Source organism: Mus caroli, unplaced genomic scaffold (genome assembly GCF_978045245.1).
Source record: "Mus caroli unplaced genomic scaffold, Mus_caroli_1 scaffold_8, whole genome shotgun sequence".
Lineage (NCBI taxonomy): Eukaryota > Metazoa > Chordata > Mammalia > Rodentia > Muridae > Mus > Mus caroli.
In genome coordinates, this window is record NW_028227263.1 from 111,107,539 (window position 1) to 111,126,063 (window position 18,525).

An 18,525-nucleotide genomic window follows, 5' to 3' on the forward strand; every position below is an offset into this window, starting at 1 on the left:
TCCCGGTCTGGCTGGGAGTGATGGCGATGGGTAGGGGAAGGCCTTGTCCAAAGATCTTAGTGTTACAGCTCTAGTAGGCAAAGGCTTCTCTGATGCTCTTCAATGAAACAGCTCTCTTGAAGGACCTTAGTTTGTGTATACATCTCTTTTTGGGGTGGGCTTGTACACACACATTTTATTCGGGGTGAACCAGGGCTATATCTATGGACCTTGGAGAGGTGGGAAAGAGTTTTCAGGGTAAACGAAAATCGTTGGCTGGAGTTTTAAAATTCTATTTATACCTCATTTGTGTGGAGAGACATTCCAGGAATCCGGGGTCCTCGCTGGGGAAGATCTTTTAGAGATAGGAAGCTGAACCTGCAATCTCTCCAAGGCCAGGTGATATTCTGAAGCTAGAGGGTACAGGGGTTTGGGGTCCCTAGACAGAGAAGGAGAAGCCCTGCTGGTAAAGGAAATCCTCCATTTTGCACTGAGCTCAGTGGGCATCTGGGCAATGGTAGATTTCTACCTTAATTAGCAGAGCCTAACCATGGGTTGCAAGCCTTCTATTACTTACTTCTTCTGGAGACACACACCCCACCACCACCTTCAAAACATCTACCATTATTTGCCCTTGTTTTTTTTTTCTCTCTACTTTCTTTGGTCGTCAAATCTTCGAGGACTATGAAGCCCTGACCCTGTCTCCACAGTCTTTAAGGGAGTCGGTGTCATGTGTCATTTCTCTCCCACTGAAAGGGGTCACAAGCTGCTATTTTAGGGACGGATGAAGAAAGGAACCACAGGGGATCATTTCCCAGTCAGATGTTTTCCCCGGGCTGGGGGAAGAGGAGGAATTCCATCTAATACAAACATCATTTGAATTTTAAAATGCAATGTCTAATTGCTACTTATGACTATAGTAAAAATTGATTTTATACGCTGTAATTGTATGGTTTGAATATGTAATCAGAAATGCAAAGTTTGATGCCTTGGGTTTTAATTTACATAACTAACGTCTCTCAGCTCACTTATTTCGGCTGTGTCTAGGTAGGAACGTGTTTTTCTAATTAGTGATCAGATGCACACAGTAGGTCAAGATCTTCTAGGGGTCTGGACCACCCCAAATGATGTAACTCATTTCTTGTCATTATTGTGTCTGGCCCTTACCTTAGTCATAGAAAGACATCCCAACAGAGCATTGGTTCTTGAATTCCTACCTGTCTCAAGCTTTAAATAATCTTGTCAGGTGCAAGGGTCAAACTTTCCTACTGCCTAGCACACTTTAGAAAAAAAAGATTAAAAAATATAGCTTGAGAGCCAGAAAGATAACTTAGTGGTTAAACGCATCTGCTGCTGTTTCTGAGGACCAGGTTTCAGGTCCCAGCACCTACATGGCTGCTCACAGCTGCTGCCTGTAACTCCGATTTCAGGGACTATGATGCTCTTGTCTGGCCTCAGAAGGGAACTGTATGCAAGCACACATGCATGCGTACACACAAACACACACACACACATACACATATACATACATACACACACATATACACACATACACATATACACACACATACACAGACATACGTACACACATATACACACACACATACACACATACATACACACACATACACACACATACACACACAGACATACATACACACATACACATACATACATACACACACCCCAGTAAATCTTTTAAAAGTGTAGCTTTTAGCAGTTGTTGTATTCTAGTGTTTTGATGAAAAGTTCTTCATTCATAAACAAGAGGTTTGGGACATCTCACGATTCCCATAGAAGTAGGGCAAGAACACGGGATGCCTGTCTCTCTGACCCCTCTGCCATGGTCGGTCTCGACAGCATGTTTGCCTGGGTTAAGAAGTCCACTAGAAGGGCTGGAGAGTTGGCACGGTGGTCAGGAGGCTGGCTGCTCCTGTGGAGGGCTGGAGTTTGATTCCCAGCACTCACACGGTAGCTCTTGGATACCTGGAACTCCAGTTCCAAGGAATTCAGCACCGTCTTCTGCCCTCTGAGGACATTGATTGCATGTACCTGGCACATACATACACTCAGGTACACACATGTAAAATAAATAATTAAAATCCGAAACAATGATCAGGTCATAAAGGCTCTGAATTAATAGATAACTTAGTCTACTCACGAACAGACCGTTAGGAGACCTTAACCACAGGCTTCCCCACCCATGCCCAAGTTCACCAAGTAATGACTCTGAGTCTGAACTGTGAGTAAATGCTTAGGCCATATGCCTTGCCTCTTTCCCACTTGCTTGTAACTCACCTATCTCGTATAGTCTATTCTAAGTCCTGCCATGTGGATAGTCACCTCTCCTTCAGTTTCCTGTGACTGTCTCCATCAGCATTTGGGGCAAATCCTCCCCTCACCTGGCTCTATCCCAGAATCCCCTCTCCCTGCCAGAACTCTCACCTCCTATTTCCTGCCTCAGCGAATAGGCCACCAGCTTTTTATTGACAGGTGATGCTTCACATACACTGCACCAAAGACTTTCTCTGCAGGAGATAGTGGGACAGGAGCAGCCAGGGCTGCTAAAGGAAGCAAGTCCCTGGATCATGCCCTTGGGTACGCTGTCATGTCTCGGTCCCACACTAGTTCCTCTGTGTTCTACATCCTGTCTGCCTGCGTGAGTAAAACCAGTCCCCCATGCACTCCCTGCGGTGAATGACTGAAAATCGGGGCTCTTTTGTCACTCATGTTGTTTGCACCGGTGTTCTGTCACAGCAGAGTCTGACTGGCACAGTCCCTGGAGCGGCCACCAGAAGAGGCAGGGCTCTGGGGATAGGCTTGGATCCTGAGGGCTCTGACTTCATCAGTGAATCTGTCCACTGACAGCACTGTAATTTCATGGACTAATGGGGGACGATGGAAACTCGGGAGGTGGAAGGGAGTGGGTTCTTGGAGGCTTGGACCCAGGAGCTGTATCTCATCCCCAGACCCTTCCTCTTGCTTTCCCCCTCCCCCTGGTCACAATGAGGTACCCAGCACACACATGCTACCAAGATGCTTGGTTTCAGCATGGGCACCCTGAAGTGGCAGTCAAATGATAACCACAGAGTGAGGCCGTGGACCAAAATTAGCTTCTCCTCCTATAAGCTACTTCTCTCAAGTATTTTGTCACAGTGCAGAAAGCTAAAGCACAGACCACTGAAATGTGGTCCACTTTTTATCCAAATATTTCATAATCACATAATCTTGTGATAGATTACACTATATATAAAAATATCAAAAATAAAAAGCGTGTTATATATATATATGTATATATATATAATATGTAACACATATATAAAACACAGGCTTGTGTTATATACATATATATAACACAAATCTTTTATTTCTGATAATGACTTTGTTTGTTTGTATGTTTTCATCCAAGCACACTCTCTTGGGGGAAAAATCGATGGTATTCTTATGAAGAAAAACTAAAAATTGTAAACTAACCGCAAGAATACAAACAAAAGTCTAAATGATATATGAAAATGAAAGGATTTAGAGGCAGACACAGAGCTTTTAATTTTAGAAAACAATTAATTCAAGCCAAAATCAACTAAGGAGAGGCTTCTAATTCTCCAAAACATTCGATACCTTTTGTTTTAACCAGCCATAGGTGACTATCCTCCTAGGGAAAGAATGCGTGTTAAGGGACCGAGAGATGACTTGGGCTTGAAGCCCTTGCAGCCCAAGTGTGAGGTCTGGAGTTGGGATCCCCAGAACCTACTGGATGCTGGGTGGGTGTGGTACCCCACCTGTAATTTCAACCTCAGAAGGTAGACAGGAAATCCCTCAAAGCGAGCTCTATCCTCCGTAGTGGGTAGCCACATCGGTGAGCTCTGGGTTTGATTGAGAGACCTGCCTCAGTGACTAAGACGGAAGGGTGATGGAGGATGATACGGAATGTCTCATTCAGCTTTCACATGCACAAGCAAACACACGTATGCAAGCATGCATGCACATGTACACCACACACACACACACACACACACACACACACGGAAATGGAAAGCGAGGGGGTGTTTAAAAAACATAAGTCCAAAGAAACAGGACATGTAAGTGACATCACGCAGGTCACATAGCCTTGTTAAACTCCAACCCTTGTGTTTACAATAGTCTGGTTTCTGAATGCATAACTTTACTGACGGTCTACAATCGTCATTATTTAACTGGTATATTGAGACAGTGGCTGTTGCGACACCAGTGTGCTTGGCCTTTGGTGCGCACCAGGAATTTGGGCAGATACAGAGGAGGCTACCTACAAGCTAAGGGGAGAGGTCTCGGAAGAAAGCAAGCAGAACTGTGACAGAATCGATTTCCCTTGTTATATCACGTAGCCAGGGGCTCCTTAGCAGCTGAGGGGACCCAGAGGTCTCACCCAATCTTCCTCAAAAGGTAAACTGGGGACGCTGCTGCTGTGGGTGGCTGAGTGCGCTGGGGGCTGTAGAGAGGAGGGGAAAGAGGAAGAGTAACCCAGCCAGCCCCTTGCTCATCTGGGAGGTTTCTGAGGAAGGAGACCCCTATTGATAGCCCTCCTGCCCACATCTTCCATTTTGTTTCTCCTCAGTCAGCCTCCTCCAGGGGTAGATGGGTCCGTGAATGGAGCCTGGGAGATTTCACTAGGGAATGGGGATTGGGGGCATTTCTAGAACTATCTGCTTGTTGAGCATCCATCTTTTCAAGAAACATAACAAGCACACCTCCCCTTCCACTGCTCTAAATGTGCTTGCTGATTGACTCATTGATGTTAATAACTTTTGATTTGGGGTGCTAACTGCAAGATAAGAGGGATGGCTTTAATTCACACACACACAAAAAAATAATAGGTAAAAGCATTTGGTCCTTTTCCACCGCGTTTATCTTGATACAAGAGCTGTGCATGTATATACATATATTCATATGCGTACATTCCTGTGTGACACAGTTGCCTTAATTATGAATGAACACGTAGATGTAAGAAATCTCCTCACATTGAATAGTAATTTTCTCTGATTTACAAAGTGAAATTGAGATCAATAGCTTGTATTTGTTTAATTTTTGCTTTTTTTTTTTCCCAACATTGGGGAATCAAACCCAAGCCCTGCACCGGTCAGGCAAGTGCTCTCTCATCAGGCTACCTGTCTGCCCCTTGGGCTTTTGAGGGCAGGGTCACACTATGTGGTTCAAGCTGGCCTTGGCTTACATTGTAATCTAGGCTAGCCTTGAAATTCAGGGTATTCCTGCCTCCATTTCCCTCATCATTCTGGTGTAACAAGTGTGGGCATTAGACCGGTTAAATGCATTTCTAAAAATCACCTTAAATTTAAGATTTCTTTCTGAACAGATCAGAGTTATGAGATTTAAATATCATGGGGGGGGGCGCAGATGGAACAAGGTCAGGGCTGTGGCAGAGGAGCTGACCAAGCCTTGATGCTTAGAGCTGATTCTGAGTGCGTGTCACTTGTGCTCCCAAGGACTGAGTATGCCATTGCACTCTGAGTGGACATAGAATAGCTCATTTATCCAGCCAGCCAGCCAGCCATTCATCCATCCGCCCATCCATCCATGCATGTAGTGGGTTGGTCTGAAGCTGCTTGTATTCCAGTACTAAATACTGGCTTCTCAACAAGTCTCTGGTTGCCCCCAACAAGCAGATCCTCACCGACATCAAGTGATGCAATGTGAACCTTGCTCCCCAATTTAACTGGTCAATAAAAGGCTAGAGCCTGTGATTGGGCAGTGGAGAGAGAGAGGTGAGACTTGAGGATCAAGTGGGGTGGCAGGGGTAGGGAGGAGTTGCAGGTAGAGGAAGGAGAAGAAGAAAGAAGACAGAGACGGCCGCAGAGGTGGCCACCATGAGAGGAGATGGACCATGAGCACGTGACCAGGAGAAATAGCATGTGACAAGGGACTTTACAGCTGGAGAATGTTAGTAGAGCTCCAAACTGGCCCAAGTGAGGCGTATGGCTTATAAATAAAAATATCTGGCTTCTATGTCTTGTATAGGGGCTAGCTAGGATTCTAAATTCCTTCTCCACATGCATTCATTATTTTAGATTTTAGATTGAGACAGGATCTTGATATGCAGTCCAGACCTCAAACTCCTGATCCTCTTGCTCTGGACATGTAAGTGCTAGGATTTCAGGCAGGCATTGCCATACCTGTCTATTTATATGTTTACTTATCTATGTCTTTCTGTGTTGCCCAGCCTGGTCATATAATGTGGTCTAAACCACATTATAGAGTAAACACTAATTTTCTGTGACTGTGCTAAACACCGTGGCCAAAAGTAATTCCAAAGGAACGGGCTTATTTAGCTTCTACTGTACAGTTAATCACTGAGAGAAGTCAGGGCAGAAACTCAAGGCAGGAACCTAGAGACAGGAACTGAAGGGCAGATGACAAAGGGACACTACTGACTGGTTTGCTCCCAGTGGCTTGCTCAGCCTGCTTCCTTATACAGCTCAGGACCACCTGCCAAGGGGCAATGCCACATACAGTGAGCTGGGCTGTCTCATCAATCATCAATCAAGAAAGTGTCCCATAGACATGCCTACAGGACAATCTAATGAAAGCATTTTCTCAATTGAGAGACCTGCTTTCCAGGGGACAATGGCCTGCAGCAACCTTGTAAAACAACAAACAAACAAAACCTAACCAGAGCACTACACGTAAATGTAAAATATTATTTTTACACTATTTTGCATGTTTTACATTAATTTGCATATATGTACTTGAGTGTGTACATGTACATGTGGGTGCCCCCCAGAGGCCAGAAGGTGGTATTGGATGCCCCAGAACTGGAGTTTTAGAAGGTTGTTGAGACTCCTGGGATCCTGGGAACCAAACCTCCGTTCGGTCTGCTACAAGAGCAAGGAATGCTGTTAACCAGTAAGCCATCTCTCTAGTCCTGTAAGCATAACTTTTATACATGTTGGGTGGAGAGCATGTGGTTGGCTTTACTGTAGTGGTCTACAAGCAAACTTGCCATGTCCCAATCAATGGCCATGTTGTTGAAGAAACATTTGTCAGTTGGGATCTCAGGCTCCGTCATCAATAATCAACTGTTCACACACTGAGTTTGATGTGGAACGGGAGTCCCAATTCTCTGTTTGGAAGCTTATACGGCAAAAACACCAGAAGTAAAGAGATCAGAGAAGGGCTTAACACACTGCCCTGCCAGGAAGCTTCCTAGCTACAAGAAGTCCCAACCAGGCAATCTAGCATCTATCTACAGCTGCTGGCATCAGAAACTGCCCAGCTGGCCCACCTTTTGCATTTTACCTTTGTTGGAGACTTTCATGTTGCCAGCCATGACATAACTGATCAGTTGAAACACCATAGCTAAGGCACTGCTGGCAAGCAACCATGAAGGCGTGAACCCTGAGGATGGGAGGTGAGAATCCACAACACAGCACGCAGCAAGGATAGTGCTGAAGCCCCCACTCACCCACCAAGCTGTCTGAGGCTCTCTCAGAGTGAATCCACGCATCTGGATCCAGAATGAAGCATGGGTTTACAGCTACAGAGATGAATGAAAGAGATTAAAGCTTTGTCTGTGAGGACATACTGTGTGGCACAAAGCAACAGTTATGGGTCTTCTCCGCTTCGTAGCATAATGAGGAACTCAGTCTCTTTCGGTAGAGTATGGCTCCCTCTGCTGCTGACAGGAGACAGCCAGGGCTCTGCTGCAGGGGACTTGAGGACAATTAAGCAGAGAAGACGGCTTGCCCAGGGAAAAGGCTGGGGGATAAGCATGACAGAGGGACCAATGGGTGCTGTAAGCATTGCCCCTGTGGGTGCTGTGATTACTGGCCCACTGCTGTCACATAAGCAGCAAGCAGTGACATCAGTGGCCAACACAAGGAGGCCATGAAATAGCTGTGTATCACCTGTCCTTCTACCAAATGCATCCTTCCATCTCTTCCTTCCTTCCCTCTCGTCTTCTTTCCTGTTTGTGTATGTACAAACCTATGTGCTCTGTATGTCAATGGCCTCCGAACTGAAACACTCCCTCTGGAAGGGAAGGCTCAGGAGAGTCAGGGCATGCCTCCGCTACTTTTTTGTCAGTGATAAAACACCATGCCCCAAAGCAACTTATAAAAGGAAGAGTTTATTGGGGCTTATGGTTCCAGGGGAAGAGTCCAAAATGGCATGTCAGCAGGTGGCTGGAGGAAGCACAAAGACCACATCTTCAGCCAGGAACGTGAAGCAGAGTTCAATCAGGAAGCAGATAAGGCTTGTTAAAGCCCGCCCCTACTGTGGATGCACTTCCTTCAGTGAGGATGAACCCCCTAAAGGGTCCATAACCTCCCCAAACTGCACTACCAATTAGGGACCACGTGTTCAAACACATGCATCAGTGGCGCACATTTCTCATTCCAACCTCTACAGAAGTAAACAAATGTATCATGTCTGGGAGAATGAAAATTAGGGGGATTGTGGAGGGCTGTTCTCCAGTAAACAGCTGGCAGGAGGGAGCCCCACGGCTGCGACTTTCATGAGCCACAGCTGCCCATGGTGGGGTGGGCTTTTCAAAAAGTCTGCTCTTTGAGTCATTCTCACTCTTGGGAGTAACCCTCACACCTACTCCTGTTGAGAACCTCAGTAAAAACTCTAGATTTATTATTAACAAATTTATTATTTATTATTAACAAATTTAGATTTTGGCGGGACGCTTACATTGGTCTGTCTTTATGGTTCCCTTTCTGGGCTGATGGACATGTGTATTGTGTCTTCCTAGGGAACATCTGACACACAAGACAGTACTTGTGTGTTTGGACGTGCGTGAGGTTAACAATTGGATGTCTTCCTCAGTCATTCTTCACTGTATTTTTTGAGACAGCGTCTTGAAATGAACCTGGAGAGCGGCGGCACTTTGGACAGACTGGCTGGGTCTGCTTCCCCAGGGCTGGGATGCTAGGCTGTATTCAGATTGGCTTTTGAGGGGAGGAGATATAAATGCAGGTCCCCACACTTAGGTGATGGGTACTTTTACTACCTAAACCATTTCCTCAGCTCCAGATGCTTGTGTTCTGACCTAGTTAATAAACGGTGACATTTACCAAAGTAAGGAGAAGTGGAAGGGACAGCTGATGTAGAAGTCAAGGGCTAACTAGAGGTATGTTGAGTTTCAGATGTTAGTAGAACTATGGAGAGGTTGACACAGGTCGAGAAGGTTCTAGAAGGATTAGGAGGTATGGCTTTGTTGGAGGAGGTGTGGCCTTGGAGGAGGTGTGTCACTGGGGCTCTGAAGTTTCAAAATAGTTATCTCAAGATGTGAGATCTCAGCTGCTGTTGCACTGTCATGCCTGCCTGCCTGCCTGCCTGCCTGCTCATTACCATACTCCCCACCATGATGGCCACGGACTCTAATTCTCTGGAACTGTGAGCTCCAAATTAAAAGCTTTTTTTTTTATTAACGGCCTTGGTCATGGTATTGTATCACAGTAGTAGAAAAGTAACTGTCTGGCTTAGGGTTTCTATTGCTGTGAAGAGACCCCATGATCACGGCATCTCTTATAAAGGAAGGCATTTGATTGGGACTGGCTTATAGGTTCTGAAGTTTAGTCCATCATCATCGTGGCAGGGAGCATGGTGTAGTGCAGACAGGCATGGTACAGGAGAGGTCGCTGAGAGTTCTGCATCGATAGGCGAGCAGCAGGGAAAGTAACACTATAGCGTGAGCACACTTGAAACCTCAGAGTCCCAGAGACACACTTCCTCCAACCGTGACACACCTATGACAAGACACACCTCCTAACTGTGCCACTCCCTAAGAGCCTCTGGGGGCCATTTTCTTTCAAACCACCACAGTCCCTAACACAGCATAGGTCTAGCAATTCCATCCTTAGATACATATTTAAAATAACTGAAGGCAGGATTGCAGGCAGGCACTTGAACACATGCATTGATAGTGGCTTTACTCACACTAAGCAAAAAGTGATAAAAGCAAGGTTAAACTGATAAATACATCTAATGTGCTTTGTACAGTAAATATGTTCAGTCAGGAAATAATGAAATGGGGCAGGGGAGAGCTTGTTTGGTTGGAGCCAAGGTCTCACTATGTAATGGCAAGCTGGTCTTCAATTCCAGATCCTCCTGCCTCAGATGCCCCTGGATTGGCAGACTTTAAAGGCACTCACCCACCAAATCCAATCAAGAATGAAATTCTGGCCGGGCATGGTGGCGCACGCCTTTAATCCCAGCACTCGGGAGGCAGAGGCAGGTGGATTTCTGAGTTCCAGGCCAGCCTGGTCTACAGAGTGAGTTCCAGGATCAGCCAGGGCTATACAGAGAAACCCTGTCTCGAAAAACCAAAAAAAAAAAAAGAATGAAATTCTGTCTCATGGTACAACATGGATAAAAAAAAAAACTTGAAGGTGGTATATGATTGGTCAAATAGGCCAGCCATAAATAAATAGTGCTTGAATAGGCAATTTTATACAGACAGAATATTGTTTTGTAATGGGAACCAGGGATAATAAATAATTTCTATTTAGTGAGTGGGTGCCAGTTTGTAATGATGAAAAATTTATAGAGTAGTCATTGCTCAACAGGGTGGATGTAGGTATATGGGCTAGAGGGATGGCTCAGTGGTTAAAAGTGTATTAGTCTTCCAGAGCACCAGAATTCGATTCTCAACCCAATATCAGGTGACTCACAGTTGCCTGGAACTCCAACTCCAGGGGTCCAATGTTTGTCTCCTCAGGCTCACTCATCCCTTACCTCCATATATATATTATGAAAATGGTTAGATGTATTTGGAAAAATTTAAAAAACATACACCATAAGCAAGTCACAGGATTGGAGAATTGAGCAGTTTTTTTTTTTTTTTCCACCCACTCCATCCCATACCGGGACCCTCACTCCAAAATCAGGGTGTATGTATGTATGTATGTATGTATGTATGTATGTATGTATGTATGTGTGTGTGTGTACTGCCATAGTTCACACACACTCACACACACAGCATCTTCTCAGCAAAGGCCCTTGGGGGTTGGGGTGAAGCAGACAGGGCGTCGATTAAAGAGTTTACACCTTGCTGAACTGCGCCATTGCCAGTCCTAGGAATCATTAGGGTGGGGCGTGTTAACGCGCAGTTCAGAGCCTGGGAACCCACATGCGCCCTCTTAGAGGTTCTGCCCCTTTTCCCATCACAGGATCGGTCCTCTGCAAGGCACCCTGGCCGAGGCCCGGCAGCCCCAACTCGGGACTCGACTCTTGATGCCTGAGCATCACTCGCGTCTGCGCAGTCGAAGGCGCCGGGCTCGAGTCTCCGGCCGAAGCGATTCCAACCGAGTGTACCGGAGGGCGGCTGCGGCTGCGCGACCCCCCGACGGCCGCTGCGCCTGCGCGACGTGGGACAGCCGCGCCATGGCGGACGAAGAACTTGAGGCGCTGAGGAAGCAGAGGCTGGCCGAGCTGCAGGCCAAGCATGGAGTGAGTGAGCGAGCGGGCGGGCGGGTTGGGTGACGCCCTCGCCCCAGGCACAGGCTCTCGGCGTTTGCTCGTGGGACCCCGGCTTCCGCGTACCCCATGGCTCCGTGTGTGTGCCCGCGGGGGTGGGGGTGTCCCCGGAGGTCACCACCGCCTCCTCGGCTGCCGTAGGGTCCCGCGTGAGGCTTGTGCGGGTTGGGGTGTGCGCGCCCTCGAGTCACCCCCCCGCCCAAGTCTCGGTTTTCGCTGCCGTCGAGCCTCAAGCGATCCCCGCCGGGATTGGGGTGTCCTCGGATTGGGGGGTTCTTGCCGACCGGAAGCCCGCGCTGTGTAGAGGGGGATCCTCTGAGCTCTGGTGTGGAGGACGCCGCTCTGACAGCGCCTCCCCGGGCGGGAGTCGAACCGCGGACTCCAGAGATGGTGCTCAGCCCCTGCGGTGCCGTCTAGGAGGGAGTAGCGGGTTGTAAACTTGCCTTGGGACAAACGCTAGTGGTGGTGGGTGACCTCCGTGGCAGCCCCCTTTGAGCCAGCATCTTTCGTGCCAAGCCAGGGTCTCTTTTTCCAGTCTTCTCACTGGTTAAAAATAGGGCTCCATGATACCGGGGCCTTTTCAGGAATGTGTGCGTTCTCAAACATTCTTTTAGATTGTGACTTGAGACGCTCACCCTCACTTAGGAAATGTGGGGCTGGGAGTGGGGGTTAGCCTGGGCCACAGTGCTTACCTAGCATACAGGACACCCTCTCTTCCCTGAGTTCCACCCTCAGCCCTTATTTAATAAAAGGAAAACATTGCAAATGGAACTGGCTTATTGATTTTTTTTTTTTTTTTTTTTTTTGGTGAGATCCAGTTTCCACCTCAGGAACCTACTATAGCAGAAAGAATATCGAATAAGCCCTTTATTTTTGTTTTCATTTACTTGGTATTTTACTTTATTTTGAATATGGTCTGTTTATAGCCCAGGCTGGCCGGCAACTTGAGATTCTTGTGTCTCCTAAGTGCTAACTATGGTGACAAATGTGCCTCACCCCACCTTTCCCCCGGCCCCTACCATACCTTCTGTTTTTCTCTCTTCTTTTGAAGTTCTACTCCATTAAAAGGTAAAATTATTTTTTTTTTTTTCAGGATCCTGGTGATGCAGCCCAACAGGAAGCAAAACAAAGGTAGGGCTGGAACCGGAACTTTCTGGAAGGGTGGTTTCATAGATTGAGTTTTTCTCTTTTATTTAGTAGTTGGAATTGGTCTGTGACTCCTAGTGAATCTCAGAACCTAGTGATTTTTCTAATAAGTCCACTTGAAGGTAATTGCCTTTTTAGTCTGATTCAGTAGATACCCACGTAGTTCCAGTAAGACCTCACTTTGAAGTTCTGCCTAAGCCTAACAGTAAATAACCTCATAGGGATTCTAGACCCAAGGCCTCCCCGTGAGCAGTCCGTGAATACTAACTTATTCTGCTGTTTTACCCCTGCGCGTGGCAGAGCACTTTCACTCAAGTACAAGCATGCATTTGACGTGACTACTTCACACCCTGCTTTTGCCTCTGCCGTTGTTTGGGGTGTGTTAAGATCTGAGCACTAAGTCCCTTGTTCCCCATTCTCTTTAGCAACCTTCACGGTTAACCCGTTGGAAGTCCACATTCTCAAAGCAGGTTGGTTGGTTTTCCCTCTCCAATCAGGACTCCTCATCTAGGGTCTCTTTTATGCTTTGAGCGCATAAAGCTGGTGGTGGCTCACGCCTCTAACATCCCTGCTTGGGAAGCAGAGACAGAAGGATCTCAAGTTCAAGGCCTGCCTGGATAGCTTAGCAAGACCCTGTGTTAAAGTGATTTTTTTTTTTTTAATAAGAAAAAAGGCTGGGGATGTAGCACAGTGGTTGAACATTTTCTAGCATGTGCAGAGCCCTGGGTTCAAGTACTGATAAGGCATAAACATCTTACGGACCATAGCATCTTAGATTCAGGAACTCTTGAGAAGGTGGCCTAAGGAAATAAATTAAGTCTGGTTCTATGAGCCCTTGATAATAGGCATAACCAGCCCCAGCCGACCCTTAATTCTGCCAGACCATATCTGCTACTGTCTTTTGTGTAGTGTGTTCCTCAGAAAAATGTTTTAAGTCTCCTACTTAGAGTAGTGGTACAGACCCGTGGTCCTTCCACTCAGGAGGCTGAGGAAGGAAGCTGAAGAATTTGAGACCAGCCTTGGCTACATAGTGAATTCTGAGCCTGCTTGAGCTCCATAGCTAAACCCTGCCTCCAAAAAGGTTTGAAAGCAGTGTGCCACAGTTCCTACTTGAGTATTCAGGAAGCAGCGATGACTGCAGGGTTACAAGGCAGATCTGGTTCTGCCTATGCCACAGTGTTTCAGAACCTCCATAAGTCCCTGCGTCCTCCCTAAAGACAGTCCACTTGTCTGTCTAACTGCCGAGACTCCACTTCAGGCCCGTAGCACGTGTCACACTGGACACTTACTGTTGGTAATGGTTGCTGCCCTGGACTACCACCTCATGAAATAGTGTCCTGCCGTTCTGGTAGTTTACATTCACAGCTGGCTCCTGGAAGGCAGAAGCACCTGGCACCATGCAGTCGGAACTAGAGGGGTCTCACGGTAGCTCGCTGGATGGCTCAGGGAGGAGCATTTGCCACCAAGCCTCATGGTGAAAGGAAAGAACCGACTCCCAAAAATTGTTCTGTGACCTTCACATGTGTACTGTGCTGTGCCCACCCCAAACTCCAATAAATAAATAAATAAATAAATAAAATGAATGAATGTAAAGGTTTTTTAAAGAGACACTGAATAAATGTTTTGTGCATTCAGATGCTGACAGCTTAGTTCTAACCTTGTGTGACTTATGTTTGGTTGTAGGGAAGCAGAGATGAGAAACAGTATCTTAGCCCAAGTTCTGGATCAGTCAGCCCGGGCCAGATGTAAGCATCTTCAATTTCTTTTCTTCCCATAAAATTGGCTTGAGGTAACGGGATGTGTAGCTACCCACGTGAGGTTACTGCTCTGATCAGAGTGAATGTTTGTAAGAAGTAGGACATTTCTAAATCTGGAGAGAGATTGTTTTACAATTGAAACACTGTTCCTTACGAAGGTGCCCCTTAAGGACATTTTTCAGAAAAGTTTGGAAGGATTGACTCTTGAACTGAGTCACAGCAGTGTTGCTGGTTGTCATGGTCATGGGAGCTAGGGATCGATTGTATTCTGGGTGTTGGTGTGATGTCTGGAGTTTTCATACATCAAATCTCAAAGGAAAACTATAGAAAGGAGCCAGTCAGAATAAAGTAGCGTGTTTGGAAGAGCTGTACATTATCAGAAGCAGGAGAGCATGGAGGTTAGGACCTGAGAACTGGAGTTTAGTCTTGGCCCTCCTGCCATGAGTGATGTGGCTGAACGCTGGTGGTCTTGAAGGCCTAGCCACACTGTTTGCCTTATCTGCCTTTTGCCTGTTGGCAGACATAGCTTGTGACATACTTTGGAAGTGTCAGGTATAATTAATGTATAATTAGTGCATTTAATCTTCATGCTTTTTTGCATATGTATTTTTTTCTTTTTAGTAAGTAACTTAGCACTCGTAAAGCCTGAAAAAACTAAAGCAGTGGAGAACTACCTTATACAGATGGCACGGTATGGACAGCTGAGTGGGAAGGTAAGGCCAGACTGCTGGCGCAGCATGCGGTACATACCCACAGTACCTTGGCACATACCTTGGCTCGGGGCTGCTGGGTAGCTCGGCAACTGCAGCGCTGGCTGTCTTGCTTCTCCGTGCTGTATCAGGCAGCTCCCAGTGCCTGTAACTCCAGCTCCAGGAGACCCAGTGCCACCTTCTCATCTCCACACATGCACGTAGGGTGTGTGTGTGTGTGTGTTTCTTTTTGAAGCAAAGTACTCATGCACATGAATTCTTAAAACTTAAAAAAAAAAAATCAGCTGCACCAAGTAACTTCCATCTTTGAATACAGAATTCTTACTGACTCCAAGAAAGTTTTAAAGGAGAGAATGATCCCTGCACGGTACATCTTAAGGGAAGACGGCATGTTCAAAAATGCTGGACTTTCTCCTTTCCTGGCAATGTGTGGAACAGTGTGTCAGTGTGACCCAGTCTCCTGGCTTAAACTGTTCTGCACTGGAGATAGGGTTTGCAAGAATCAGTTAAAATACCACCTGTGTGCAGGTTGTCTAGTTGTGAAGGGAGGTTGAAGTCCTTGGTTCCTGTGTGTAGGTGTGTGGGTGTGTGTGGGTGTGTGTGGGTGTGTGTGAGTGTGACCGGGAGGATTATATTTGGTGTGGGTGTGTGACCGGGAGGATTATATTTGGGAAGTCTAGTCCTCAAGCTTGAGTGGCTGCACAGAGCCCTGCCTGCACTCAGAACTACAAAGAACTGGGTCTTTTTTTTAGGATGCTGTCTCTAGGGTAGCGTGGGCAGAGGTAGCACATCTATGCCTGTGACCTTTCACACAGTGGTTGTCATTGCCTTGCTAGCAGTGACAAAAGATGGACTTAAACTGCTCACTTTCCTGAGCCCTGTGTTCCTTCTTCCTACTCCTCGGAGAGTTCTGACAGTGGTTAGAGATGCTGTTTGCTTTGTAACCCTGTTTTTCTTTCTGGTTATAGGTGTCAGAGCAAGGTTTGATAGAAATACTTGAGAAAGTCAGCCAACAGACAGAAAAGAAAACAACAGTGAAAGTAAGTGTGTGGCGGAAGGTGGGGGAAGGTGGGAGGTGGTGGCGTTTCCAGCTGCCTGAGCTGTCCAAGTGCCTGTGAGCTTTTAGACATCTTAATTCTGCGATGTGGTTGGGAAGAGGAGAGTAATTGTTAACACTTGTTACCTCTCACACCTACCCCTCTTCAAAGACATGCACACATACGCTCACTTAAGTAATAATGTTTTTCTCAAAAAATCTGAGGCCTTATAAAGTGTCTGACGGCCGGGCGGTGGTGGCACACGCCTTTAATCCCAGCACTCGGGAGGCAGAAGCAGGCAGATTTCTGAGTTTGAGGCCAGCCTGGTCTACAAAGTGAGTTCCAGGACAGCCAGGGATACACAGAGAAACCCTGTCTCGGAAAACCAAAAAAAAAAAAAAAAAAAAAAAGTGTCTGACATTCCTTCATTTCCCCCTAGTTCAACAGAAGAAAAGTCATGGACTCCGATGAAGACGACGACGATTACTAAGAGGACGTGCTTAGACAGACTTCCGGAGCGGTGTCTAGGACAGTCACCACCTTGTAAATGTTTACTTTGTTCCCTGTCTATATATGCCTTTTGAAAAATAAACTTGTACCTCAAACTCAAACAGTTTGGGTGTTTCAGGATCACAGGCAACTCAAAAGAAGAGCTGCATTTTGAATGATTGTTTTCCCCTTACCAAGAGCTTTTAAATGTTGGCAATGCGGGATTATCCTTTGCAGCTGGGACGTTAACATGAGGAGAAATAGCAGCTCTGCCAGCTGAGCGGCCAGAGACGGCAGGAGAATGAAACCCTGGCCACAGAATCAGCTCTAAGAGCTGAGCATATCCCGCCATTCTTAAGGCAGGGATGTCTCCTCCTCTGCCGGTAGCCTCTCAGAGTCCCAGCTTTGGATTTAATTTACTGTTTAGAGCTGTTGGGTGTGTATTATCGAACAAATACCACTCGGATCCAAAACAACTAGAGTGATACTTCTACAAAAATAACTAGGAGGTTCCTGTTGAACAGTGAAAGTGACGTGTTTACAAGAGGAGCAGGCAGGAGTAACTGAGCACAGGACACCAGGTGTTTTCCTAGCACCTATCTTGGGCAGTTCACAACTACCTGTACCTCCAGCTCCAGGGGATCAGATGCCCTCAGGCCTCAGAAACCTACACACGAACCCCTTATAAGCACACACATACATGATAAAAAAAATTGAGAGAAATAAATCAATTTGTGTTCAGGACTGCACTGTCCTACTCAGACCTACTGAAGGGTTTTGTGGGCACTTGGTCCAGGTGGTTTTTGTCCTATAATGTTTGGGGTTTGCTGTTACTGTTTTTAGGATGACCAAGGATGACCCCAGACTCCTGGTCCCCCTGCCTCCACATCTCTAGTGCTGAGATTACATAGGTGTAGCACTGCACCTGTTCTGTGTGGCGCTGGGAATTGAACACAGAACTTTATGAACACTAAGCAGACAGTGTTAACTGAGGCACATTCTCCACCCTGCCTAAGACTTTTCAGAAATGACCCGTGAAACTTAAAAGTGTGCTTCATGCCTCATTTATATGAAATGCTAGAAAGACACCTGACATGTCGTAACTTTTGTTACATGTTTCTGTACAGTTACCAATCCTAATGCCAAGACTGGCTGAGGTGTGTGGAAGGATACTGGAAAGCTGGCTGTTTGTACAAGGACGGGGTCCTGAAGCCAGCTCATGTGCTATATGCATTTACTGTGGGTGTGAAACGGGCAGTGCTTGCAGTTGCAAACAGCACACAAAGACTTGAACACTGCTCCTTTTTTTATTTTATTTTATTTTTTTTTTTGGTTTTTTTTTCGAGACAAGGTTTCTCTGTGTAGCCCTGGCTATCCTGGAACTCACTTTGTAGACCAGGCTGGCCTCGAACTCAGAAATCCGCCTGCCTCTGCCTCCCAAGTGCTGGGATTAAAGGCGTGCGCCACCACCGCCCGGCTCACTGCTCCTTTTTTTTATGGCCATGTGAAGTTTTCCTTTAAGTGGGAAAAGCAACTGGAACCCTTGCAAGGATAATTAGTGTAACCTACTCGATTCCTCACTGCAGTGACTTAGCAAGAGATAGACGAGCCTGTGCCCAAGGAGTCCACACTGGCAAACTGGAACACTTCCCTCGGATGTGTGCGTCTGCCTCTGGAGATTCTCTGCACTGACAAACCTTGAGTTCTGGAGACAGCAGCAGATAGCAGTAACTTCTCATTTTGTTAAAAAAAAGAAGGGCTAGAAAGATGGCTCAGCTGTAGTGAGCACTGGCCATTCTTGAGACGATCTGGATAGGACTCCAAGTACCACAGGGTGCCCCACAATCACCTAGAACTCTACTCACAGAGAATCTGATGCCCTCTTTTGGCCTAAGTGCCACCCAGACTGAGAAGCAGGCAAACACGCATTGTCAA

The 18,525-nt window shown here is 46.5% G+C and overlaps 1 protein-coding gene across 1 annotated transcript; it reads left to right on the forward strand.

Moving 5' to 3' along the window:
• Positions 1 to 11,228: 11,228 nt before the first annotated feature.
• Pdcd5 (programmed cell death 5) lies at positions 11,229 to 16,712 on the forward strand. The gene is made up of 6 exons (XM_021167925.2): positions 11,229 to 11,424; positions 12,545 to 12,582; positions 14,281 to 14,342; positions 14,976 to 15,067; positions 16,033 to 16,104; positions 16,541 to 16,712. The coding sequence occupies exons 1-6, from the start codon at positions 11,359 to 11,361 to the stop codon at positions 16,589 to 16,591; spliced, it is 381 nt and encodes a 126-aa protein (XP_021023584.1). The 5' UTR covers positions 11,229 to 11,358; the 3' UTR covers positions 16,592 to 16,712.
• Positions 16,713 to 18,525: the final 1,813 nt, after the last annotated feature.